The sequence below is a fragment of the Nerophis ophidion genome, linkage group LG10 (genome assembly GCF_033978795.1).
Source record: "Nerophis ophidion isolate RoL-2023_Sa linkage group LG10, RoL_Noph_v1.0, whole genome shotgun sequence".
NCBI classification, from domain to species: domain Eukaryota; kingdom Metazoa; phylum Chordata; class Actinopteri; order Syngnathiformes; family Syngnathidae; genus Nerophis; species Nerophis ophidion.
The window spans coordinates 61477943-61499244 of record NC_084620.1 but is presented as its reverse complement, the minus strand read 5'-3'; the positions used below and the strand labels follow the sequence as shown (position 1 = coordinate 61499244).

The following is a 21302-nucleotide window of genomic DNA, read 5'->3' as shown; positions in this document are numbered from 1 at the left end:
CAACACACCTAACACACCGTAAGAAGGCAGACGTTACACATGCCACTCAAGTTGGAGGCTTTTGTCCCACAAAACTATTGCACCAAAACACCTAACACACCGTAAGAAGGCAGACGTTACACATGCCACTCAAGTTGGAGGCTTTTGTCCCACAAAACTATTGCACCAAAACACCTAACACACCGTAAGAAGGCAGACGTTACACGTGCCACTCAAGTTGGAGGCTTTTGTCTGACAAAACTATTGCACCAAAACACCTAACACACCGTAAGAAGGCAGACGTTACACCAGCCACTCAAGTTGGAGGCTTTTGTCTGACAAAACTATTGCACCAAAACACCTAACACACCGTAAGAAGGCAGACGTTACACATGCCACTCAAGTTGGAGGCTTTTGTCCCACAAAACTATTGCACCAAAACACCTAACACACCGTAAGAAGGCAGACGTTACACCAGCCACTCAAGTTGGAGGCTTTTGTCTGACAAAACTATTGCACCAAAACGCCTAACACACCGTAAGAAGGCAGACGTTACACATGCCACTCAAGTTGGAGGCTTTTGTCTGACAAAACTATTGCACCAAAACACCTAACACACCGTAAGAAGGCAGACGTTACACGTGCCACTCAAGTTGGAGGCTTTTGTCTGACAAAACTATTGCACCAAAACACCTAACACACCGTTAGAAGGCAGACGTTACACATGCCACTCAAGTTGGAGGCTTTTGTCTGACAAAACTATTGCACCAAAACCAAACCCATTTTTACACAATAAATAAATACAATGAATCCTTTCCAGGCACTAAAAATATGAAGACAGAACACATTGATGGAGAATAATAGTTTTAAATGCAGAAAACAATGTCAACCAAAAAATCCCCATCAGTTTTACTTTAGTCTCTTGTGGCGGTAGAGAGAGAAGTGGATGGTGGATCCACACGGCCGCCACCTTCCCACAAAACCCAGAACCAGTGAAGTTGGCACCTTGTGTAAATGCTAAATAAAAATAAGAATACAATGATTTGCAAATCCTTTTCAACTTTTATTCAATTGAATAGACTGCAAAGACAAGATATTTCATGTTCAAACTGAGAAACTTAAGTTTTTCTTGTAAATAATCATTAATAGAGATGTCCGATGATGACTTTTTTGCCGATATTGTCCAACTCCTAATTACCGATACCGATATCAACCAATACAGATAGAGTGAACACATTATTATGCCTAATTTAGTTGTGATGCCCCGCTGGATGCATTAAACAATGTAACAAGGTTTTACAAAATAAATCAACTCAAGTTAAGGAAAAAAATGCCAACATGGCACTGCCATATTTATTATTGAAGTCACAAAGTGCATTATTTTTTTTAACATGCCTCAAAACAGCAGCTTGTAATTTGGGACATGCTCTCCCTGAAAGAGCATGAGGAAGTTGAGGTGGGCGGGGTAGGGTGTAGCGGTTGGTGTATATTGTAGTGTCCCGGAAGAGTTAGTGCTGCAAGGATTTCTGGGTATTTGTTCTGTTGTTTGTGTTGTGTTACGGTGTGGATGTTCTCCCTAAGTGTGTTTATCATTCTTGTTTGGTGTGGGTTCACAGTGTGGCACATATTTGTAACAGTGTTAAAGTTGTTTATACGGCCACCCTCAGTGTGACCCGTATGGCTGTTGACCAAGTATGCGTCACATTCACTTGTGTGCCGCAGATATTATGTGACTGGGCCGGCACGCAAAGTCACTGCCTTTAAGGTTTATCGGCGCTCTGTACTGCTCACTAAGTCCGTGTACACAGCGGTGTTTTAAAAAGTCAGACATTTTACTATTTTGAAACCGATACCTATAATTTCCGATTAAAGCATTTATCGGCCGATAATATCAGCAGTTCGATATTATCGGACATCTCTAATAATTATCTTAGAATTTAATGGCAGCAACAAATTGCAAAAAAGTTGTCACCAAGGCATTTTTACCAGTGTGTTACATGGCCTTTCCTTTTAACAACACTTAGTAAATGTTTGGGAACTGAGGAGACACATTTTTGAAGCTTTTCAGGTGGAATTATTTCCCATTCTTGCTTGATGTACAGCTTACGTTGTTCAACGGTCCGGGGTTACCCATGCCTTGGGCACTAATGCACCCCCATACCATCACAGATACTGGCTTTTGAACTTTGCGTCGATAACATTCCGGATGGTTCTTTTCCTCTTTGTTCCAGAGGACACAAGGTCCAGTGTTTCCAAAAACAATTTGAAATGTAGACTCGTCAGACCACAAAACACTTTTCCACTTTGCATCAGTCCATCTCAGATAAACTCGTGCCCAGCGAAGCCAGCGGCGTTTCTGGGTGTTGTTGATAAATGGCTTTCGTTTTGCATAGTAGAGTTTTGAATGGTGAAATCCTTAAATTCCTTGCAATAGGTGGTTGAGAAATGTTGTTCTTAAATGTTGGACAATTTGCTCAGGCATTTATAATGGATTAGATTTATATCGCGCTTTTCTATTGTTCGATACTCAAAGCGCTCACAGAGAAGTGGGAAGCCATCATTCATTCACACATAGGTGGTGGTAAGCTACATCTGTAGCCACAGCTGCCCTGGGGTAGACTGACGGAAGCGTGGCTGCCAGTTTGCACCTACGGCCCCTCCGACCACCACCACCATTCATTCATCATTCATTCACCAGTGTGAGCGGCACCGGGGGCAAAGGGTGAAGTGTCCTGCCCAAGGACACAACGGCAGCGACTTTGATGTCAATAGGTGGGAAGCGAACCTGCAACCCTCAGGTTTCTGGCACGGCCGCTCTACCCACAACGCATGTTGACAAAGTGGTGACCGTCGCCCCATCCTTGTTTGTGAATGACTGAGCATTTCATGGAAGCTGCTTTTATACCCAATCATGGCACCCAATTGCCAGTTCACCTGCGAGATGTTCCAAATAAGCGTTTGATGAGAATTCCTCAACTTTCTCAGTCTTTTTTGCCACTGGCAGGCATCAAATTCCAAATGAGCTAATTTTTGCAAACAATAACAAAGTTTACCAGTTCGAACGTTAAGTATATTGTCTTTGCAGTCTATTCAAGTGAATGTAAGTTGAAAAGTATTTGCAAATCATTGTATTCTGTTTTTATTTACCAATTACACAACGTGCCAACTTCACTGGCTTTGGGTTTTGTACAAAACTTTACTAAAACCCAGGATCCCTGGTACAACATCCCTACTCAGCCCTCCAGTCTGAGGACCCTGTGTGTGTGTCCAGGTGTATGTCATGTGTGAGCAGCCAATGGGGTTGTCAGTGGAACGCCCGGGAGCACCGCTGCAGCGATACTGATGAAGCTGCGGCCGGAAGTCACATCATCAAACATCAGCAGGTTTATTTTGTCTTCCTCCTCACGTACAATCATGTCTTCTTATCAGTGTTCACAGGAAAGAAATGTTGTCTTTGTGTCTCTCCCAGCCGGACCGTTGTCCTCAGTTTGAGTCTCCGGACCCCCTGCTGATCCCCGTGGGCTTTGAGGTACCCATCAGCTTCCAGGGAAGAAACCTGGGCATCTACACGGTGAGGACATCATCGTTAAAGAGAGAAGGCAGTAGTTACAGCTCTCTCCTGTGCAGGACCGGAGGTTTGTTATGGGGACGCAGCTGATGAAGCAGGCTGAGGAGGTCATACAGGAGCAGGGGTCAAAGTTCAAATTCCGAGGACATGAGGTAAAAGAACAGCGAATACATCACAGCTAATTGTTTACATAATCGTCTATAGGATTTTTTTTTTACCTTTAGACTGCAGGTTCCTGGTTTTACCTACAAACCCCGTTTCCATATGAGTTGGGGAATTGTGTTAGATGTAAATATAAACAGAATACAATGATTTGCAAATAATTTTCAAGCCATATTCAGTGGAATATGCTACAAAGACAACATATTTGATGTTCAAACTCATAAACATTTTTTTTGCAAGTAATCATTAACTTTAGAATTTGATGCCAGCAACACGTGACAAAGAAGTTGGGAAAGGTGGCAATAAATACTGATAAAGTTGAGGAATGCTCATCAAACACTTATTTGGAACATCCCACAGGTGTGCAGGCTAATTGGGAACAGGTGGGTGCCATGATTGGCTATAAAAACAGCTTCCCAAAAAATGCTCAGTCTTTCACAAGAAAGGATGGGGCGAGGTACACCCCTTTGTCCACAACTGCGTGAGCAAATAGTCAAACAGTTTAAGAACAACCTTTCTCAAAGTGCAATTGCAAAAAAATTAGGGATTTCAACATCTACGCTCCATAATATCATCAAAAGGTTCAGAGAATCTGGAGAAATCACTCCAGATTAAGATAAGCGGCATGACCGTAAACCAACGTTGAATGACCGTGACCTTCCATCCCTCAGACGGCACTGTATCAAAGACCGACATCAATCTCTAAAGGATATCACCACATGGGCTCAGGAACACTTCAGAAAACCACTGTCACTAAATACAGTTTGTCGCTAAAATCTGTAAGTGCAAGTTAAAGCTCTACTATGCAAAGCGAAAGCCATTTATCAACAACATCCAGAAAGGCCGACGGCTTCTCTGGGCTTGAGTTTTTTGATTGATTGATTGATACTTTTATTAGTAGATTGCACAGTTCAGTACATATTCCGTACAATTGACCACTAAATGGTAAAACCCGAATACGTTTTTAAACTTGTTTAAGTCGGGGTCCACGTTAATCAATTCATGAGATCATCTAAGATGGACTGATGCAAAGTGGAAGTGTTCTGTGGTCTGACGAGTCCACATTTCAAAATGTTTTTGGAAACTGTAAATGTCGTGTCCTTCACAGTGGTGAACATGCCCTTTCCCAACTACTTTGGCACGTGTTGCAGCCATGAAATTCTAAGTTAATTATTATTTGCAAAAAAAAAATAAAGTTTATGAGTTTGAACATCAAATATGTTGTATTCGTAGTGCATTCAATTGAATATGGGTTGAAAATGATTTGCATAATTCTGTTTATATTTACATCTAACACAATTTCCCAAATCATATGGAAACGGGGTTTGTACTTGTGTTCATTATCTTGTGACGACAGGGTTTCCCCTACATGCAATTGGTCGTGGTGCACCGCTAAGACTAAATTAAAGCCAACACATCTTAAAAATGAGGGTTTTCACAGAAAAAACAATTCAAGTACGGAATTTTCGGACTATAAGTCGCAGATTTTTTTCATAGTTTAGTCGGGGGCGCGACTTATACTAAAATCTCAAATAATATTATTTAGCTCATTCACGTAAGAGACTAGACGTGTTAGATTTCATGGGATTTATGGATTAGGAGTGAGAGATAGTTTGGTAAAGGTATAGCATGTTCTATATGTTATAGTTATTTGAATGACTCTTACCATAATATGTTAGCTTAACATAGCAGTTGCTTATTTATGCCTCATATAACCTACACTTATTCAGCCTGTTCTTCACTATTCTGTATTTATTTTAAATTGCCTTTCAAATGTCTATTCTTGCTGTTGGCTTTTATCAAATACATTTCCCCCAAAAATGTGATTTATACTCCTGTGCGACTTATACTGTATATGTTTTTTTCCTTCTTTATTATGCATATTCGGCAGGTGCGACTTATACTCTGGAGCGACTTATACTCCGAAAAATACAGTAATTAAAATATAGTTCCCTAATGAAGCTTTAGCTCTACTTTTTACTGCTCCCGCTTGCTGCGGCCACAACAAACAAAACTCCAGACGCTTCTCTTCGCTCGGTATTGTTTACTTGTCAACATAATCATTCAAAAACGTAAAACAATAACGATGTGAGAACAAATGAATGGCAAAATAAAGCGGGTTTGTTACGGTAAGAAAGATTTAGAAAAAGTAAAAGTAAGGTCAAAAATCTGTGACCTGACTGCTATTACACTTAATACATTGTGTCCAAACCATATTACCACACAGATCCTTCTGCCATATATGCAATTAAACAGTTAAATATTCTTCCCTGTATTAGAGCAGTAAAAAATAGTATCTCATAAAATTATGCAGACAAATGTAGTAATTACAAATAAAGTGTACCTCATTATTCTAAGCATGCAATATATACATGTTCAATCCAATCCAATCCTTTATTTATATAGCACATTTAAACAACAATAACGTTTCCAAAGTGCTGCACAACCATGTTAAAAACAATTGTAAAAAAAAAAAATAAATAAAATAAAAGTATATATAAATATATTATGCTCCACCAATGACTGAATAAAAACAAAAAATAAATAAATATAAAACCAATAAAAACAATATAAAAAAAATTAAAAACTATTTTAAAGGGTAAAATCAATTAAAACAGTAAAATAGAAATCAATTTTCGTATTATTTAAATAAAGTAAATAGTCCCATTTTTGCTGATTAAACCTAAAGCACCTTCCATAAAATGTAAATTAACTTCAACATCTTTTAGGCTCCTACAATAATGTAAGAATAGATATGCAATACAGGCCAAAAGTTTGGACACATTTAATGGGTTTTCTTTATTTTCATGATTATTTACATTGCATGAACACGTGGAGTTATGTACTCCACAAAAAAAGGTGAAATAACTAAAAACACGTTTTATATTGTAGTTTCTTCAAAATAGCCACCAATTTGCTCTGATTACTGCTTTGCACACTCTTGGCATTCTCTTCATGAGCTTCAGGAGGTAGTCACCTAAAAAGGATTTCACTTCACATGTGTTGTTAAGTGAGGGGGCGTAGTTGTAGAGTGGTCGTGCCAGGAATGTTTTATTAGAGATGTCTGATAATATTGGACATGTCTAATAAATACCATTACCATCTAAGAAAGCTGACGGGAACATCATTGATGTGTCAAACCTTGTATCAATTTTAACGTCAGGCCGTGTATTTGCATGTCAATCCTGTGTGGCCATTTTAAAGTCTGGACGTGTGTATTTGCGTGAGGTGTCCGCTTGCTGGCAGTGTTTGATTCCTCTTCCCTTCTCCCTCTGCAACCAAACCACCTATAAATATTTAATTGCTTATTAATAAATAGCTTTTTCCCCCCAGCAGTACAAAGGTGGTGTCACATTATTTCCTGGGATACCTCCCCCCACTTCAAGTAGAAATAGGTGACAATGCAATGACAAATCATGTGATCAGGATTATTGATCACAAGTTGGCTTTTAGCAATTTAAAGACTCGTATGGTTAGGTCATTACTCTGTGTCTGCATTGTCTGCACATAGATAGATAGATAGATAGATAGATAGATAGATAGATGGATAGTATTTTGATTCCTTCAGGAAAATTAAAATTCCAGCAGCAGTGTACAGAGTTGAATACGAGTTAGTGAACTCCTGACAGCTAATAATTAGACTTGGCTTTTTATTTGACAACTACCTCTTATTGTAATGAGGTAAGTCTGCCTAATTATAATTCTATTTACATTTCATTTCATTTCTCATGGATTTAGTAGTATTGACAAACCCTCAGTAAATTGTCAAACTACAAATCAACTGAGTAAATATGTCTTTACTCAGAGGTAAAAGTAGTTCTGTCGTCAGCATGGGCTGTGAAGGCCACAATCATTTCCACGACGTGAGTTCAAAGTGTTTGACATCATCCATCCATTTTCTACAGCATTGGCAACACTAAATTGGCCCGAGTGAATGAATGTCTGACTTCTCACTAGCGTATATATTTGTCTTCAAAAAGATCCTTTTAAGTCTGCTATATGGTTGTACGGTATACTGGTACTAGTATAGTGTCTTGGTACTGATGATTAAAAAACGGTACCATACTCTGTTTGAAAAGTACCAGTTGGCAATATATTTTTTTGACAGGCATAACAGCGTGTCGTCATTGCTGGTTTTACCAGCAGAGGAGCGTGTTCGGCAGCGCACAATCACGGAGTACTTACAAGCAGACACAGTGTATGGACAGAAAAGAGAGAACGGACGCATTTTGGCTTAAAAACTAACAATAAATGTGAAGTTATAACACTGTAACGCCCTAAGGAAGAGATGCTTTTAAAACAGGCCTGGGCAATAATTGTTTTACTGGGGAGCCAAATTTAGAGAAAGAAATGTGTCCAAGGGCCGGTACAGTATATGTATTTTTAGGAACACTAACACAAAACCTCACAATAATGTCTGGTCGATGTCACGTTCGGGTGGCATTGTGATGTCATGTTCGGGTGGCATTGTGATGTCACGTTCGGGTGGCATTGTGATGTCACGTTCGGGTGGCATTGTGATGTCACGTTCGGGTGGCATTGTGATGTCACGTTCGGGTGGCATTGTGATGTCACGTTCGGGTGGCATTGTGATGTCACGTTCGGGTGGCATTGTGATGTCACGTTCGGGTGGCATTGTGATGTCACGTTCGGGTGGCATTGTGATGTCACGTTCGGGTGGCATTGTGATGTCACGTTTGGGTGGCATAGTGATGCGTGGGGATGTCAACTCAAGATGCACGGGACCAGACAGGCAAGTTAGGGATTTAATATATCAAATGATAAAAGAACACTGATACAAAGGCAAAAGAAAGCGCCTGCAACGCATGGGGAGCTAGGCTAAACACTAGCACTGAATAAAAAGTCCACAGAAGCGCGTGTCGAGCGCAGAGAAGCTAGAGAGGAACTCAGCAAGCCAGAACAGGACAAACTTAACCAAAAGTGCGTGTTGCGTAGAGCAAGTGATGAACCCAGACCCAACAAAGGGAGGAGGCAGCTTTAAATAAAGAAACAATAATCAAAAACCGGTGTGCGTCAAAGGGCCAGTGCAGGTGGACAAATCAAGTCGCCATGGTGACAGAAACAAACAAGGAAGTCCACCAACCAAGAATCTGAAGCGTCCATGAACCAACAAGATAAACACAAAAGACTCAAAACCAAATAATGTAAGATCCGAGCGGCGGATCTCAACAATTGAATGCTAAAAACGTTTTGACAGACCGCCTTAAAAAACATAATGGAATTTTACATTTTTCTATGAAGGATAAAACACTGAATATTGACAATATATGAACGCCACACCTTCCCTCCATCGAAATATTTTACAGCCAAGCAAAACACGACAAATATGCAACAATCAGCGAAATATGAATGCAGAGGGTAAAAACACAATATACAATCTGATATATAACTAAGCTTTAGAACTTTGTTGTGAAAATCTCCTACGTCTGTGCCTGACACCCACATTTCAGGCTGACACTCGGTGGAAACACTGCTTGGTGCCTCGTCTGAGCTGCTGTGACTTGGGTTACCATAGTAACTAATTAATTACCATAGTAACTAATTAATTACCATAGTAACAAATTAATTACCATAGTAACTAATTAATTACCATAGTAACTAGTATATTGTGCCAAAGCGCAGATTCCAACCATTGAAATACTTTGTATAGTTGAAGACTTCCGGTCATTAGAAAAGATGAGTACACATCATAAAGGCAGCTACACTTTACATCTTAAAGATCTAAAATAATGATTTAGGAATGTTTGGGGGGCCAGATTGAAATACTTAACGGGCCGCATGTGGCCCCCGGGGCTTAGTTTGCCCAGGTCTGCTTTAAAACATGGCCACCTAGTTCAAAATCAGAAGCAGAATAGTTTTTATTGCCATTGACTGAGAACAGGTTCACAAACTACACATTTTTCATGGTGCAACTGTGCAATATAAAACACACACAACACAGAATAGGTCATAAAAAGATCTGTAACTGAGCTGTCAGATCATGTGTCTGATGGCCGAGGGGATAAAAGTGTTCAGGTGGCGGGAGGTGTGGGTCTGGATGGACCCTAGTCTCCTTAGTTAGTGGCTAATGTCCATCTGCAGTGTTTTAGCTACTTCTAAATCACTAATCATCGCCTCCATGGCGACAAATAAAGTGAGTTTCTTACAAGTATCTTTATCACTGCAGGACGAGGAATAGCTAAACATAATACACTACACAGCGTGGGAGGATATAATAGCTCACCAGCGTCACAATGCAAACAAATGCCATGGGTGGATCTACTGTATTGATACCAAGTACGATAGCGTATCTAGTCGATACTACTATCAATATTTTTTATCGGCGCAAAATCTTTTTTCTTTATAAAAAAAAAAATATATTATATTCATAAACTCAGGAAATATGTCCCTGGACACACAAGAACTTAAATTATGACCAATGTATGATCCTGTAATGACCTGGTATCAGATCGATACCTACATTTGAAGTATCATCCAAAATTAATATAAATCCAAAGACATGCACCTGGGGATAGGCCCCTCCCACCTCCAAAGACATGCACCTGGGGACAGGTTGATTGGCAACACTAAATGGTCCCTAGTGTGTGAATGTTGTCTGTCTATCTGTGTTGGCCCTGGGATGAGGTGGCGACTTGTCCAGGGTGTATGTCGCCTTCTGCCCGAATGTTGCAGAGTTAGGCTCCAGCGCCCCCTGTGAGCCCAAAGGGAACACGTGGTAGGAAATGGATGACATTTTGTATTCAACAGAAGAATAAGTGATTATTAGATTTGAACAGAAGTGTAGATAGAACATGTTGAAACAGAAAATAAGTTAAAGTGAAGTGAATTATATTTATATAGCGCTTTTTCTCTAGAGACTCAAAGTTCTTTACATAGTGAAAGCCAATATAAAGGGGCGGCATGGCGTAGTGGGTAGAGCGGCCGTGGCAGAAACCTGAGGGTTGCAGGTTCGCTTCCCACCTATTAACATCCAAATCGCTGCTGTTGGGTCGGAGGGGCCGTAGGTGCAAACTGGCAGCCACGCTTCTGTCAGTCTACCCCAGGGCAGCTGTGGCTACAGATGTAGCTTACCACCACCTATGTGTGAATGAATGATGGCTTCCCACTTCTCTGTGAGCGCTTTGAGTATCTAATAATAGAAAAGCGAGAAATAAATCGAATCCATTATTATTATTATTATTATATCTAAGTTACATTTAAAGCAGTGTGGGTGGCACTGGGAGCAGGTGGGTGAAGTGTCTTGCCCAAGGACACAACGGCAGTGACTAGGATGGCGGAAGCGGGGATCGAACCTGGAACCCTCAAATTGCTGGCACGACCACTCTACCAACCGAGCTGTACCGCCCCAAATGTCAATGATTGTCACACACACACTAAGTGCAGTCCAATTTGTCCTCCTCTGGAGCAGTGAGCAGCAGTGCTGCCGCGCCCGGGAATCATTTTTTGGGTGATTTAACTCCCAATTCCAACCCTTAATGCTGAGTTCCAAGCAGGGAGGTAATGGCTCCCATTTTTATAGTCTTTGGTGTGACTAGGCCGGGGTTTGAACTCACAACCTACCCACCTCAGGACGGTGTCGTAACGCGGACTATGGTGGGTTTGTTTTCCCGAGATGCAAATGAACTAGACCTGATATGGCATGAAGGTAAATACATGGTTTTTAATTTTTACTATGAAAAGTGTACAAACAAAAGGCGCTGGCAGTGGAAACCAAAACTTCAGACTGGAAACCAAACTAGCACTTTGACGTAAACTACGGGCAAGAAACAAAAGACACTAAGTGTGGCATTAATGAAGACAAACTTAGTTGTGGTGCCGTGAGTGGGGCAGCATGAACTGTGACATGCCATGAAACAAGCAGAGTGAACTAATCGTGAGACAGTGGTGACAGCAGAAAACGACAGGCTTAAATAGTGACATGATTAACAGGTTTTCGAGTTTAAACAAATGAGGCAGGTGAAACTCATGAGTTGTCATGGAAACGCAAACAAACCAAGCTGCGCAAAAACAGGAAGTAATGGAGTGAAAAACAAACAGAAGACGATCACAAGACATGACAGCTGGACACTAAGCACGAGGCCACTTAGTAGGTAATAAGCAGGTATTAACAGTAAATGAACAAGTGGATTAATAACCCATTTTTACAGCTTGTCCCTTATAATGTTGACAAAATAAAAGGTGTGTAAATGAGATGAGACAATATGTTACTGCATACGTCAGCAGACTAATTAGCAGTCTTTGTTTGTTTACTTACTACTAAAAGACAAGTTGTCTAGTATGTTCACTATTTTATTTAAGGACAAAATTGTACTTTGACTGCAATAATAAACATATGTTTAATGTACCCTAAGATTTATTTTAAAATAAAAAGCCAATAATTACATTTTTTGTGGTCCCCTTTATTGAGAAAAGTATCAAAGTATTAAAATACATTTTGCTACCAGTACCAAAATGTTGGTATAGCAGCTGAGATTGGCTCCAGCACCCCCTCCAAGCTCCAAAGGGACAAGCGGTAGGAAATGGATGGATGGAGACAACCCTAAACTACAAAAAGTCAGTATTCAAAAACAAGGAAAAAAAAAAAATTGGGGGTATTTTACTAGAACTAAGGAAAATTATCTGCCAATAGAACAAGAACATGTGGCTTGTCATGACTTTCTAAAACAAGTCAAATTATCTAACCTCAATGAACCCAAAGATAGCTTAAATAAGAAAATATTCTCACTAATAACAAATGCACTTTTCTTGCTAGAAAAACAAAAGAGACCTTTTTGCTCAATATGCTGAAAAATATTCTTAAATTAAGTAAATGCTGATGCCATTATCTTGAAGTAAGAAATGATTACTTTAAAAAAGTAGTTTTATACTTGTGAGTGTTAATGACACTTGATATTCTAGTTTCTAGCAGGTTTTACTCATAACATCTCAGCAACAAACTGGAATATTTTACTGAGATTATTTAGGACCCAAACACTTAAAGTCCTACTGAAATGAGATGTTCTTATTTAAGCGGGGATAGCAGGTCCATTCTATGTGTCATACTTCATCATTTCCCGATATTGCCATATTTTTGCTGAAAGGATTTAGTAGAGAACATCCACGATAAAGTTCGCAACTTTTGTTCGCTAATAAAAAAGCCTTGCCTGTACCGGAAGTAGCAGACGATGTGCACGTGACGTCACGGGTTGTGGAGCTCCTCACATCTGAACATTGTTTACAATCATGGCCACCAGCAGCCAGAGCGATTCGGACCGAGAAAGCGACAATTTCCCCATTAATTTGAGCGAGGATGAAAGATTCGTGGATGAGGAAAGTGAGAGTGAAAGACTAGAAAAAAAAAGAGACTATACAGTGGGAGCGATTCAGATGTTATTAGACAAATTTACTAGGATAATACTGGAAAATCCCTTTTCTGCTTATTGTGTTACCAGTGTTTTGGTGAGATTATGTGGTCGTACCTGTACAACCTGAAAGTTGGCCCGGCACCTTTCTTCAGCACCAGTCGACGGGTGGTGGCGATGCCCATCTCTGCCATTTGCAAAGGACCTTCTTCGAAAGATGATCTTTCGAAATGATTGCTGCATAATTTAATTGCTGCATAATGCTGTACTTTCGGGGGGGCGGTATAGCTCGGTTGGTAGAGTGGCCGTGCCAGCAACTTGAGGGTTGCAGGTTCGATTCCCGCTTCCGCCATCCTAGTCACTGCCGTTGTGTCCTTGGGCAAGACACTTTACCCACCTGCTCCCAGTGCCATCCACACTGGTTTAAATGTAACTTAGATATTGGGTTTCACTATGTAAAGCGCTTTGAGTCACTAGAGAAAAGCGCTATATAAATATAATTCACTTTACTTCACTACTTTGTGTGTGTGGTCCAATCCAACCATGTTCGCTTAACATCTCTGTTCCATAGTAAAGCTTCACCGTCATCTTTCGGGAATGTAAACAATGAAACACCGGCTGTGTTTGTGTTGCTAAAGGCAGCTGCAATACACCGCTTCCCACCTACAGCGTTCTTCTTTGACGTCTCTATTATTCATTGAACAAATCGCAAAAGATTTAGCAACACAGATGTCTAGAATACTGTGGAATTATGCGATGAAAACAGACAACTTATAGCTGGGAAGGCTGCTGGAACAAAATGTCCTCTACAATGCGTGACGTCACGCGCATGCATCATCATGCCGCGACGTTTCAGCAGGATACTTCGGCACGAAATTTAGAATTGCAATTTAATAAACTAAAAAGGCCGTATTGGCATGTGTTGCAATGTTAATATTTCATCATTGATATATAAACTATCAGACTGCTTGTTCGCTAGTAGTGGCTTTCAGTAGGCCTTTAAAACAAGTAAAACATTCTAACATAAAATCTGCTAAGTGAGAAGAATTATTTTATCAGAAAGAAAATAAGCAAATATTACCCTTATTTGCGATATTTCATCTTACTTAGATTTCAGTTTTTGCAGTGCAGTCTGCTATTATGTTTCCTCATGTGCACGCTGCAGACACATTTCCCATTTGTGTGTTTTCGCGAAGAATGTGGCGACCTTTGCTGCCAGAAAGATGCTGCATCCAACATCCAGTTCAGTACGGCTGCAAAGTTTTCTATTTATGGTGCGTGTGTGTTTGTGTTTGTGTTCAGTTTTCCTACGCCAAGCAGCAGGAGGTGAACATTTCCTTCCATGTGATAGAACGTGAAACCGAGCGCAAGATTGACAGCACCCTCACAGGTTAGTTTGTCACACACGCACACACGTCTCCTTTCATGACCTCTAACCTCCCCTGCAGTCATGCTCTACAACTGCTCGGTGGGAAGAGAGGACTGCAGTCTGTGCAAACACGCCCACGCCAAGTACGAGTGCGTGTGGTGCGCCAGCACGGAGGCGTGCGTTTATCGACAACTCTGCTCGGCGGCGCAGCCGACACTTTGCCCCGCCCCCACCATCACTGACGTAAGCGACCACTGCATGTTTGATGCTTTTGCAAACACAGAGGCTGGCAGACAGACATGTGGCACTGCAACTCCTACCTGGGAATGTATTTCAGCCAATTGGAAGGCCCAAGAAAGTCATTTCTGGAAAATGTCATGGAAAAACAGATGGAATTTATATTCTGTTTATTATTTATGTATTTGGTCATGTGGTCACTGCAGATCAATCCTCGCTTCGGTCCGCTTAACGGTCACATCTCAGTCACCATCAAAGGGTCCAACATGGGAATCAAGAAGGAAGACATTAAGAGGATCAGCGTGGCCGGCGTTGAGTGTGATCACCAGGGGGACAAGTATTCAGTCTCCACAAGGTGAGATAACTCAGGTTAAAAGGTGTTAAAGTGATCACCAGGGGGACAAGTATTCAGTCTCCACCAGGTGAGATGACTCAGGTTAAAAGGTGTTAAAGTGATCACCAGGGGGACAAGTATTCAGTCTCCACCAGGTGAGATAACTCAGGTTAAAAGGTGTTAGTGATCACCAGGGGGACAAGTATTCAGTCTCCACCAGGTGAGATGACTCAGGTTAAAAGGTGTTAAGTCATCACCAGGGGGACAAGTATTCTGTGTCCACAAGGTGAGATGACTCAGGTTAAAAGGTGTTAAAGTGATCACCAGGGGGACAAGTATTCAGTCTCCACAAGGTGAGATAACTCAGGTTAAAAGGTGTTGGCAAAACAATCATAAGCCACAACCCGAGCTGGTTTTATTTGCATTTTTACTACAATTTTATGAGGCATTATAGTGACGTAGTAAGCGCAATGCATTGTGGGTGTTGCAGGCCTCTGAATAACTTATTTACATGGCTGAATGCAAAACTTTGTGCAGAAGTTTTCTTCTTTTCTTTAACAAATACACAGCATAACGCAAACATACTTGCCAACATTGAGACCTCCGAATACACAATAAATAGGCAAAAAATAAATAAATAAATAAATATATATATATATTATAAATTTGACACTGTATCTCTTAGAAAAATATTTGGCTACAATATAATCTTAAATAGTCTTGTCGTTTTGGAAATACGGCTGTAAATCTGTCACAAATGAGGATGTTCGAAGTGATGCTGAATGATCTCAGTGGGCTGTTGAGTAAACACGGACAATATGTTGCTCATGCAAACTAAAACTATTAAACAGCTGACAATAAGTTTTGCAGAAAAAAAAATATAATTGTATCCAGAAGACAATTCAATCCATCAAAGTAGAACAAAGGTGTCAAAGTGGTTTTCACTGAGGGCCACATCGCACTTATGTTTGGCCCCAGAGGGCCGCTTCTAACAGTGAATACTTTTATTACACCATTTTTTTAAAGCATTTTATTAGTAGATTTTTTTAAACTAAAATGTAAAAAAAAGATACGATAAGTTGCAATAATTTCACCTCAAAATGTCGTGTATATTACAGTTAATGGGAAAACTGTACTGCTGTTTTTATGGTTTAAAAAAAAGCTGAATTTTACTGTAAAGTTTGCATTTGTTTTTTTACCCTTTTGTGACGCTTGTGTGGCATTGTAATGCCGGATTGGTTCTTCCGGGGATGCGTCGAAGCGATGAACACAACAAGGTAAGTTATAAATGGATTTATTAAATAATAAAAGGCTAGGAACAAAAACACTGCTGTAAAGAGAAGGCAAACCAAAAACAGAAAAACAATTCCTCAGCATGTGAGCTGGAATAAACAAATGGCTTAGCGTAAAAGCTAGCGAGAATATACATACAAAGATGAAGGTCGAGAGTCGTCACTGTTGCGCGTGGGCAAATTAGGATCCGAGGAAGACTGAACAGAAAAAGCGGGCTTATAAAGGAGGGTGATTAGCTGAAGCAGGTGTGCGGTACGAGTGTAGCAGGTGAACTAATGAGTAACCAGAGTGATGGGCAAAACAGGAAATAAACGGGTCAGACTGAGAATGAAAACAAAAATGGAAATATCAAACATGTGAAGATCTGAGCAGCAGATCGCAACAGTATTCCCCCCCAACAAAAGACAGATACCAGATGTCTCAAAAACACAAACAAAAACTTGAACCCCCTCCCCAAAACCAGAAAGTCCACAAACGAAGGGAGGGCGGAGGGAGGCCACGGTGGAGGGTCGCCAGATCGCATGTCCCCGAATCCACCGAGGACACATCATGTGGCGGCGGCGGGTGGAACGCTGCTGCCGAACAAGTTTTGGCGGGCGACCTCGAAAAGGCCACATTAGTGGCCGCCTCGCAGGATGAGGTGCCCGGCGAGGCGGACGACCCGGGCACGGCCACATCCGTGGCCGACATGGAGGAGGGAGTGTCTGGCGAGGAGGATGACCTCGCAGAGGCCACGCCCGTGGTCGACGTGGTGGACGACGCCTCAGCACCGAAATCCCAGCAGGCTTGGAAGCAGCAGACGAGGGTGCGGGGACTGCAGCCAAAGCAGGCCCGAGTGCAGCTGGCGAGGATGATGCGGGTGCTGCAGCCGCAGGAGTCGTCGGAGGCGGCCTGGGAGCCGCAGGAGTCGTCGGAGGCGGCCTGGGAGCCGCAGGAGTCGTCGGAGGCGGCCTGGGAGCCGCAGGAGTCGTCGGAGGCGGCCTGGGAGCCGCAGGAGTCGTCGGAGGCGGCCTGGGAGCCGCAGGAGTCGTCGGAGGCGGCCTGGGAGCCGCAGGAGTCGTCGGAGGCGGCCTGGGAGCCGCAGGAGTCGTCGGAGGCGGCCTGGGAGCCGCAGGAGTCGTGACTGGTGTGAGCTCCAGCCTCATCGTCGGCGCCGGTGTGGGCTCCAGCTTCTTCGTCGGCAGTGCTTGGCGGCGTGGAGCTGGTACCGGCGCTTGTCGAGGAGCTGGCACTGGAGTGGGCTCCAGCCCTGTCGACACAGGTGAAGGTTCCAGCCCCGTCGTCGACGCTGGTGTGGGCTCCAGCCCCGTCGTCGACGCTGGTGTGGGCTCCAGCCCCGTCGTCGACGCTGGTGTGGGCTCCAGCCCCGTCGTCGGCGGTGCTTGGCGGCGCGGAGCTGGTACCGGCGCTTGGCGGCGTGGAGCTGGTACCGGCGCTTGGCGGCGTGGAGCTGGTACTGGAGTAGGCTCCAGCTCTGGAGCTGGTACTGGAGTGGGCTCCAGGCTAAAGTCTGTAACTGGTATGAGAACCAGTTCTGGGTCGGAGGCTGGTGTGAGAACCAGGTGGGAGTCTAGTGCTGGCTTGAGAACCAGGCTAGAAACATTTTCTGGTGTGAAAACCAGGCGAGAGTCTAATTCTGGCTTGAAAACCAGGCGAGAGTCATGTGCTGGTGTGAGAACCAGACTGGGAGCAGTGCAGAACACCGGTGGTGGAGGACGTGCTGGAGGTAATGACCTCGCGAGTCCGAACACCGGTGGAGGAGGTCTACAAGGCCGTTGAGACTTGGCCGGGGGAAAAACAGGTGGAGGAGGTCTACAAGGCCGTTGAGATTTGGCCGGGGGAAAATCAGGTAGAGGAGGTCTACAAGGCCGTTGAGACTTGGCCGGGGGAAAAACAGGTGGAGGAGGTCTACAAGGCCGTTGAGACTTGGCCAGGGGAAAAACAGGTGGAGGAGGTCTACAAGGCCGTTGAGATTTGGCCGGGGGAAAAACAGGTGGAGGAGGTCTACATGGTGGCTGTGGTTTAGAGGGTAGTATCTGTGCTACCTCCGTAGCACAGCTATAGGTCATAGCCCCTTCCTCCAGACGGGGATCCCAGACCCGTTCCCTATGGTCAGGGACTGACCTTAAGGGAGGGTGGTGGGAGGCTTGGAGGCGGGCCGACTCCTCCCCTTTAATTTGTCCAGAATTTCCTTTAGAAAAGGGAGGAAACACCTTGGACTTGGCCGGAGAATGAGGTTTTAAAGGAGGTGTAGGAGAAAAACTAGGTGACTGAGGTTGACTAGAATAATGAGAAAAAATATCCTGATAATTACGTATTTTATCATAAATGTTATTGGTATTCGAAAAAGGTTGGGAATGAAAAGTACTGTCCACAATATAAAAATCTTCTGAAAAAATGTCATCAACAGAGGCCGGTGTTGCGTCACCGGTGGGCGTTCCCCAATTGACGTCATCGCTTGTGTCAGAAAAAGTGTCATGGCAGCTTAAGGAATGATTTGAAAAAAAACAAGCAGGATTACCGGTAATGACGGGTGAATCCTGGACGGGGTGAAACTTGCTGTGTCCATGGGGAGGAATAAGTGGTGCTGGAACATTACTGCCGTGCGGGGGACCTCTCCACTGGACCCCCCGCCTCTTCGGGGCAGCGCGAACGGCTTCGGAGGGGACTTCAGGCCCACAGTCAAGTCTTTCCTGCTCCCAAGCCACGAGCTCCAACCACAAACCCAAGTCGAAGGGTTCCTCCCGTGGTTTCGACGCGGAAAAACATTTTGATGCTCGGATCCTACTGTGACGCTTGTGTGGCATTGTAATGCCGGATTGGTTCTTCCGGGGATGCGTCGAAGCGATGAACACAACAAGGTAAGTTATAAATGGATTTATTAAATAATAAAAGGCTAGGAACAAAAACACTGCTGTAAAGAGAAGGCAAACCAAAAACAGAAAAACAATTCCTCAGCATGTGAGCTGGAATAAACAAATGGCTTAGCGTAAAAGCTAGCGAGAATATACATACAAAGATGAAGGTCGAGAGTCGTCACTGTTGCGCGTGGGCAAATTAGGATCCGAGGAAGACTGAACAGAAAAAGCGGGCTTATAAAGGAGGGTGATTAGCTGAAGCAGGTGTGCGGTACGAGTGTAGCAGGTGAACTAATGAGTAACCAGAGTGATGGGCAAAACAGGAAATAAACGGGTCAGACTGAGAATGAAAACAAAAATGGAAATATCAAACATGTGAAGATCTGAGCAGCAGATCGCAACACCTTTACTGTTTTTCACTTTTACTAGGGGCGGCATAGCTCGATCGGTAGAGTGGCCGTGCCAGCAACTTGAGGGTTCCAGGTTCGATTCCCGCTTCTGCCATCCTAGTCACTGCTGTTGTGTCCTTGGGCAAGACACTTCACCCACCTGCTCCCAGTGCCACCCACACTGCTTTAAATGTAACTTAGATATCGGGTTTCACTATGTAAAGCGCTTTGAGTCACTAGAGAAAAGTGCTGTATAAATATAATTCACTTCACTGTAAATAAATAAAAAAATCCCTGCAATTTTACAGTAAAATTTTGGCACCTGAGCTGCAAAATTTTTTGGGGAATTTTTTTTTACTGCAAATCAACAACTGAGGATATTTCGGTGTGTTACTGTAAATGCCAAAATGGCACCACAGTTTATTACAGTAAAAAAGTACATTTTTTTCATTTAGAGGAAAATGCTATAAACCCCACAGTAAATTTCACAATTTGACCATTTTGTACTTTTACATTGCACATTTTAATGGATAACTTGCCTTGAAATTATTTATTTCTATTTAAAAATGGTTGAATGTTTAATCATTTATTTTTTTGCATTATTAGACATTATTTAATTTGCGATTACATTGAGTACATATATTTATTTTCTCCCAAAACAGAAAGAAAGATTACATTTAGTAAGAAAAGTTACAGTACTTTATCGATACATATTATATAGAGGCTTTCGAGGGCCAAATAAAATGAGGTGGCGGGCCACATCTGGCCCCCGGGCTTTGAGTTTGACACCTGTAGAGTCGAAGAAGAGAAAACACCTGCAGAGCACAACAAAGTGACCGGGTGCTTGAATCTTGAGGTTGTGGTCCTAAACAACCGCCTGCTAGTGATGCTAACTCAAGTTGCTCTTGACTCTTGTGTTTGCTGCTTTTTCAGTGTGGTGTGCGAGATCGGCCCCGCTAAGCGAACACCGCCCTCTGACCTCCCGTTCGAGCCGAGCAACAGCGGCGTGGTGGAAGTGGAAGTTGGGGGGGGGCGAAGAGGAAGCTCCAAGGTTGTTTTCACCTATCGGGTACGTTGTCAATCATTTTTTTTAGTTTGTTTGTAATCTTTAAAAAGTGTGTTTGTGCGCCCAGAACATTGAACTATAAAATGTTTAGAATTAGGGATGCACCGATTAATAGGTAACCGAATATATTCGGCCGAATATGGCAAAAAAAGCCACATTCGGCCTTCGGTGGAATGAGTTAAGAACAAGGCCGAATAGTGGCGTGTGAAGCAATTTTTTGACGCGGTGACACAATCAACCAACGTGCGGTGACGTTGGGATATGTTGTGTACCTGTATAAGTGTATGAGGTTACAAGCACACACTTATTGAGATTTACTTGAGCCTTCTGTTTACATTATTAGCCTGTTGTGTAGGCTACCTGTATAAGTGTATGAGGTTACAAGCACACACTTAATTGAGATTTACTTGAGCCTTCTGTTTACATTATTAGCCTGTTGTGTAGGCTACCTGTATAAGTGTATGTGGTTACAAGCACACACTTATTGAGATTTAGTAGGTCCTCTGTTTACATTATTAGCCTGTTGTGTAGGCTACCTGTATAAGTGTATGAGGTTACAAGCACACACTTATTGAGATTTAGTAGGTCCTCTGTTTACATTATTAGCCTGTTGTGTAGGCTACCTGTATAAGTGTATGAGGTTACAAGCACACACTTATTGAGATTTAGTGGGTCCTCTGTTTAC

General features: G+C 42.6%; 1 protein-coding gene across 1 annotated transcript in view; it reads left to right on the top strand.

Annotated features, from left to right (window-relative positions):
• LOC133561104 (plexin-B2-like) overlaps positions 1-21302 on the top strand; it is a 134595-nt gene that overhangs the window by 83484 nt on the left and 29809 nt on the right. Inside the window, exons 12-18 of the mRNA XM_061914327.1 lie at positions 3251-3362; positions 3449-3550; positions 3607-3699; positions 14374-14461; positions 14520-14683; positions 14884-15032; positions 20485-20620. Of these exons, the coding sequence (XP_061770311.1) occupies positions 3251-3362; positions 3449-3550; positions 3607-3699; positions 14374-14461; positions 14520-14683; positions 14884-15032; positions 20485-20620 (844 nt within the window). The remainder of the gene's footprint in view (positions 1-3250; positions 3363-3448; positions 3551-3606; positions 3700-14373; positions 14462-14519; positions 14684-14883; positions 15033-20484; positions 20621-21302) is intronic.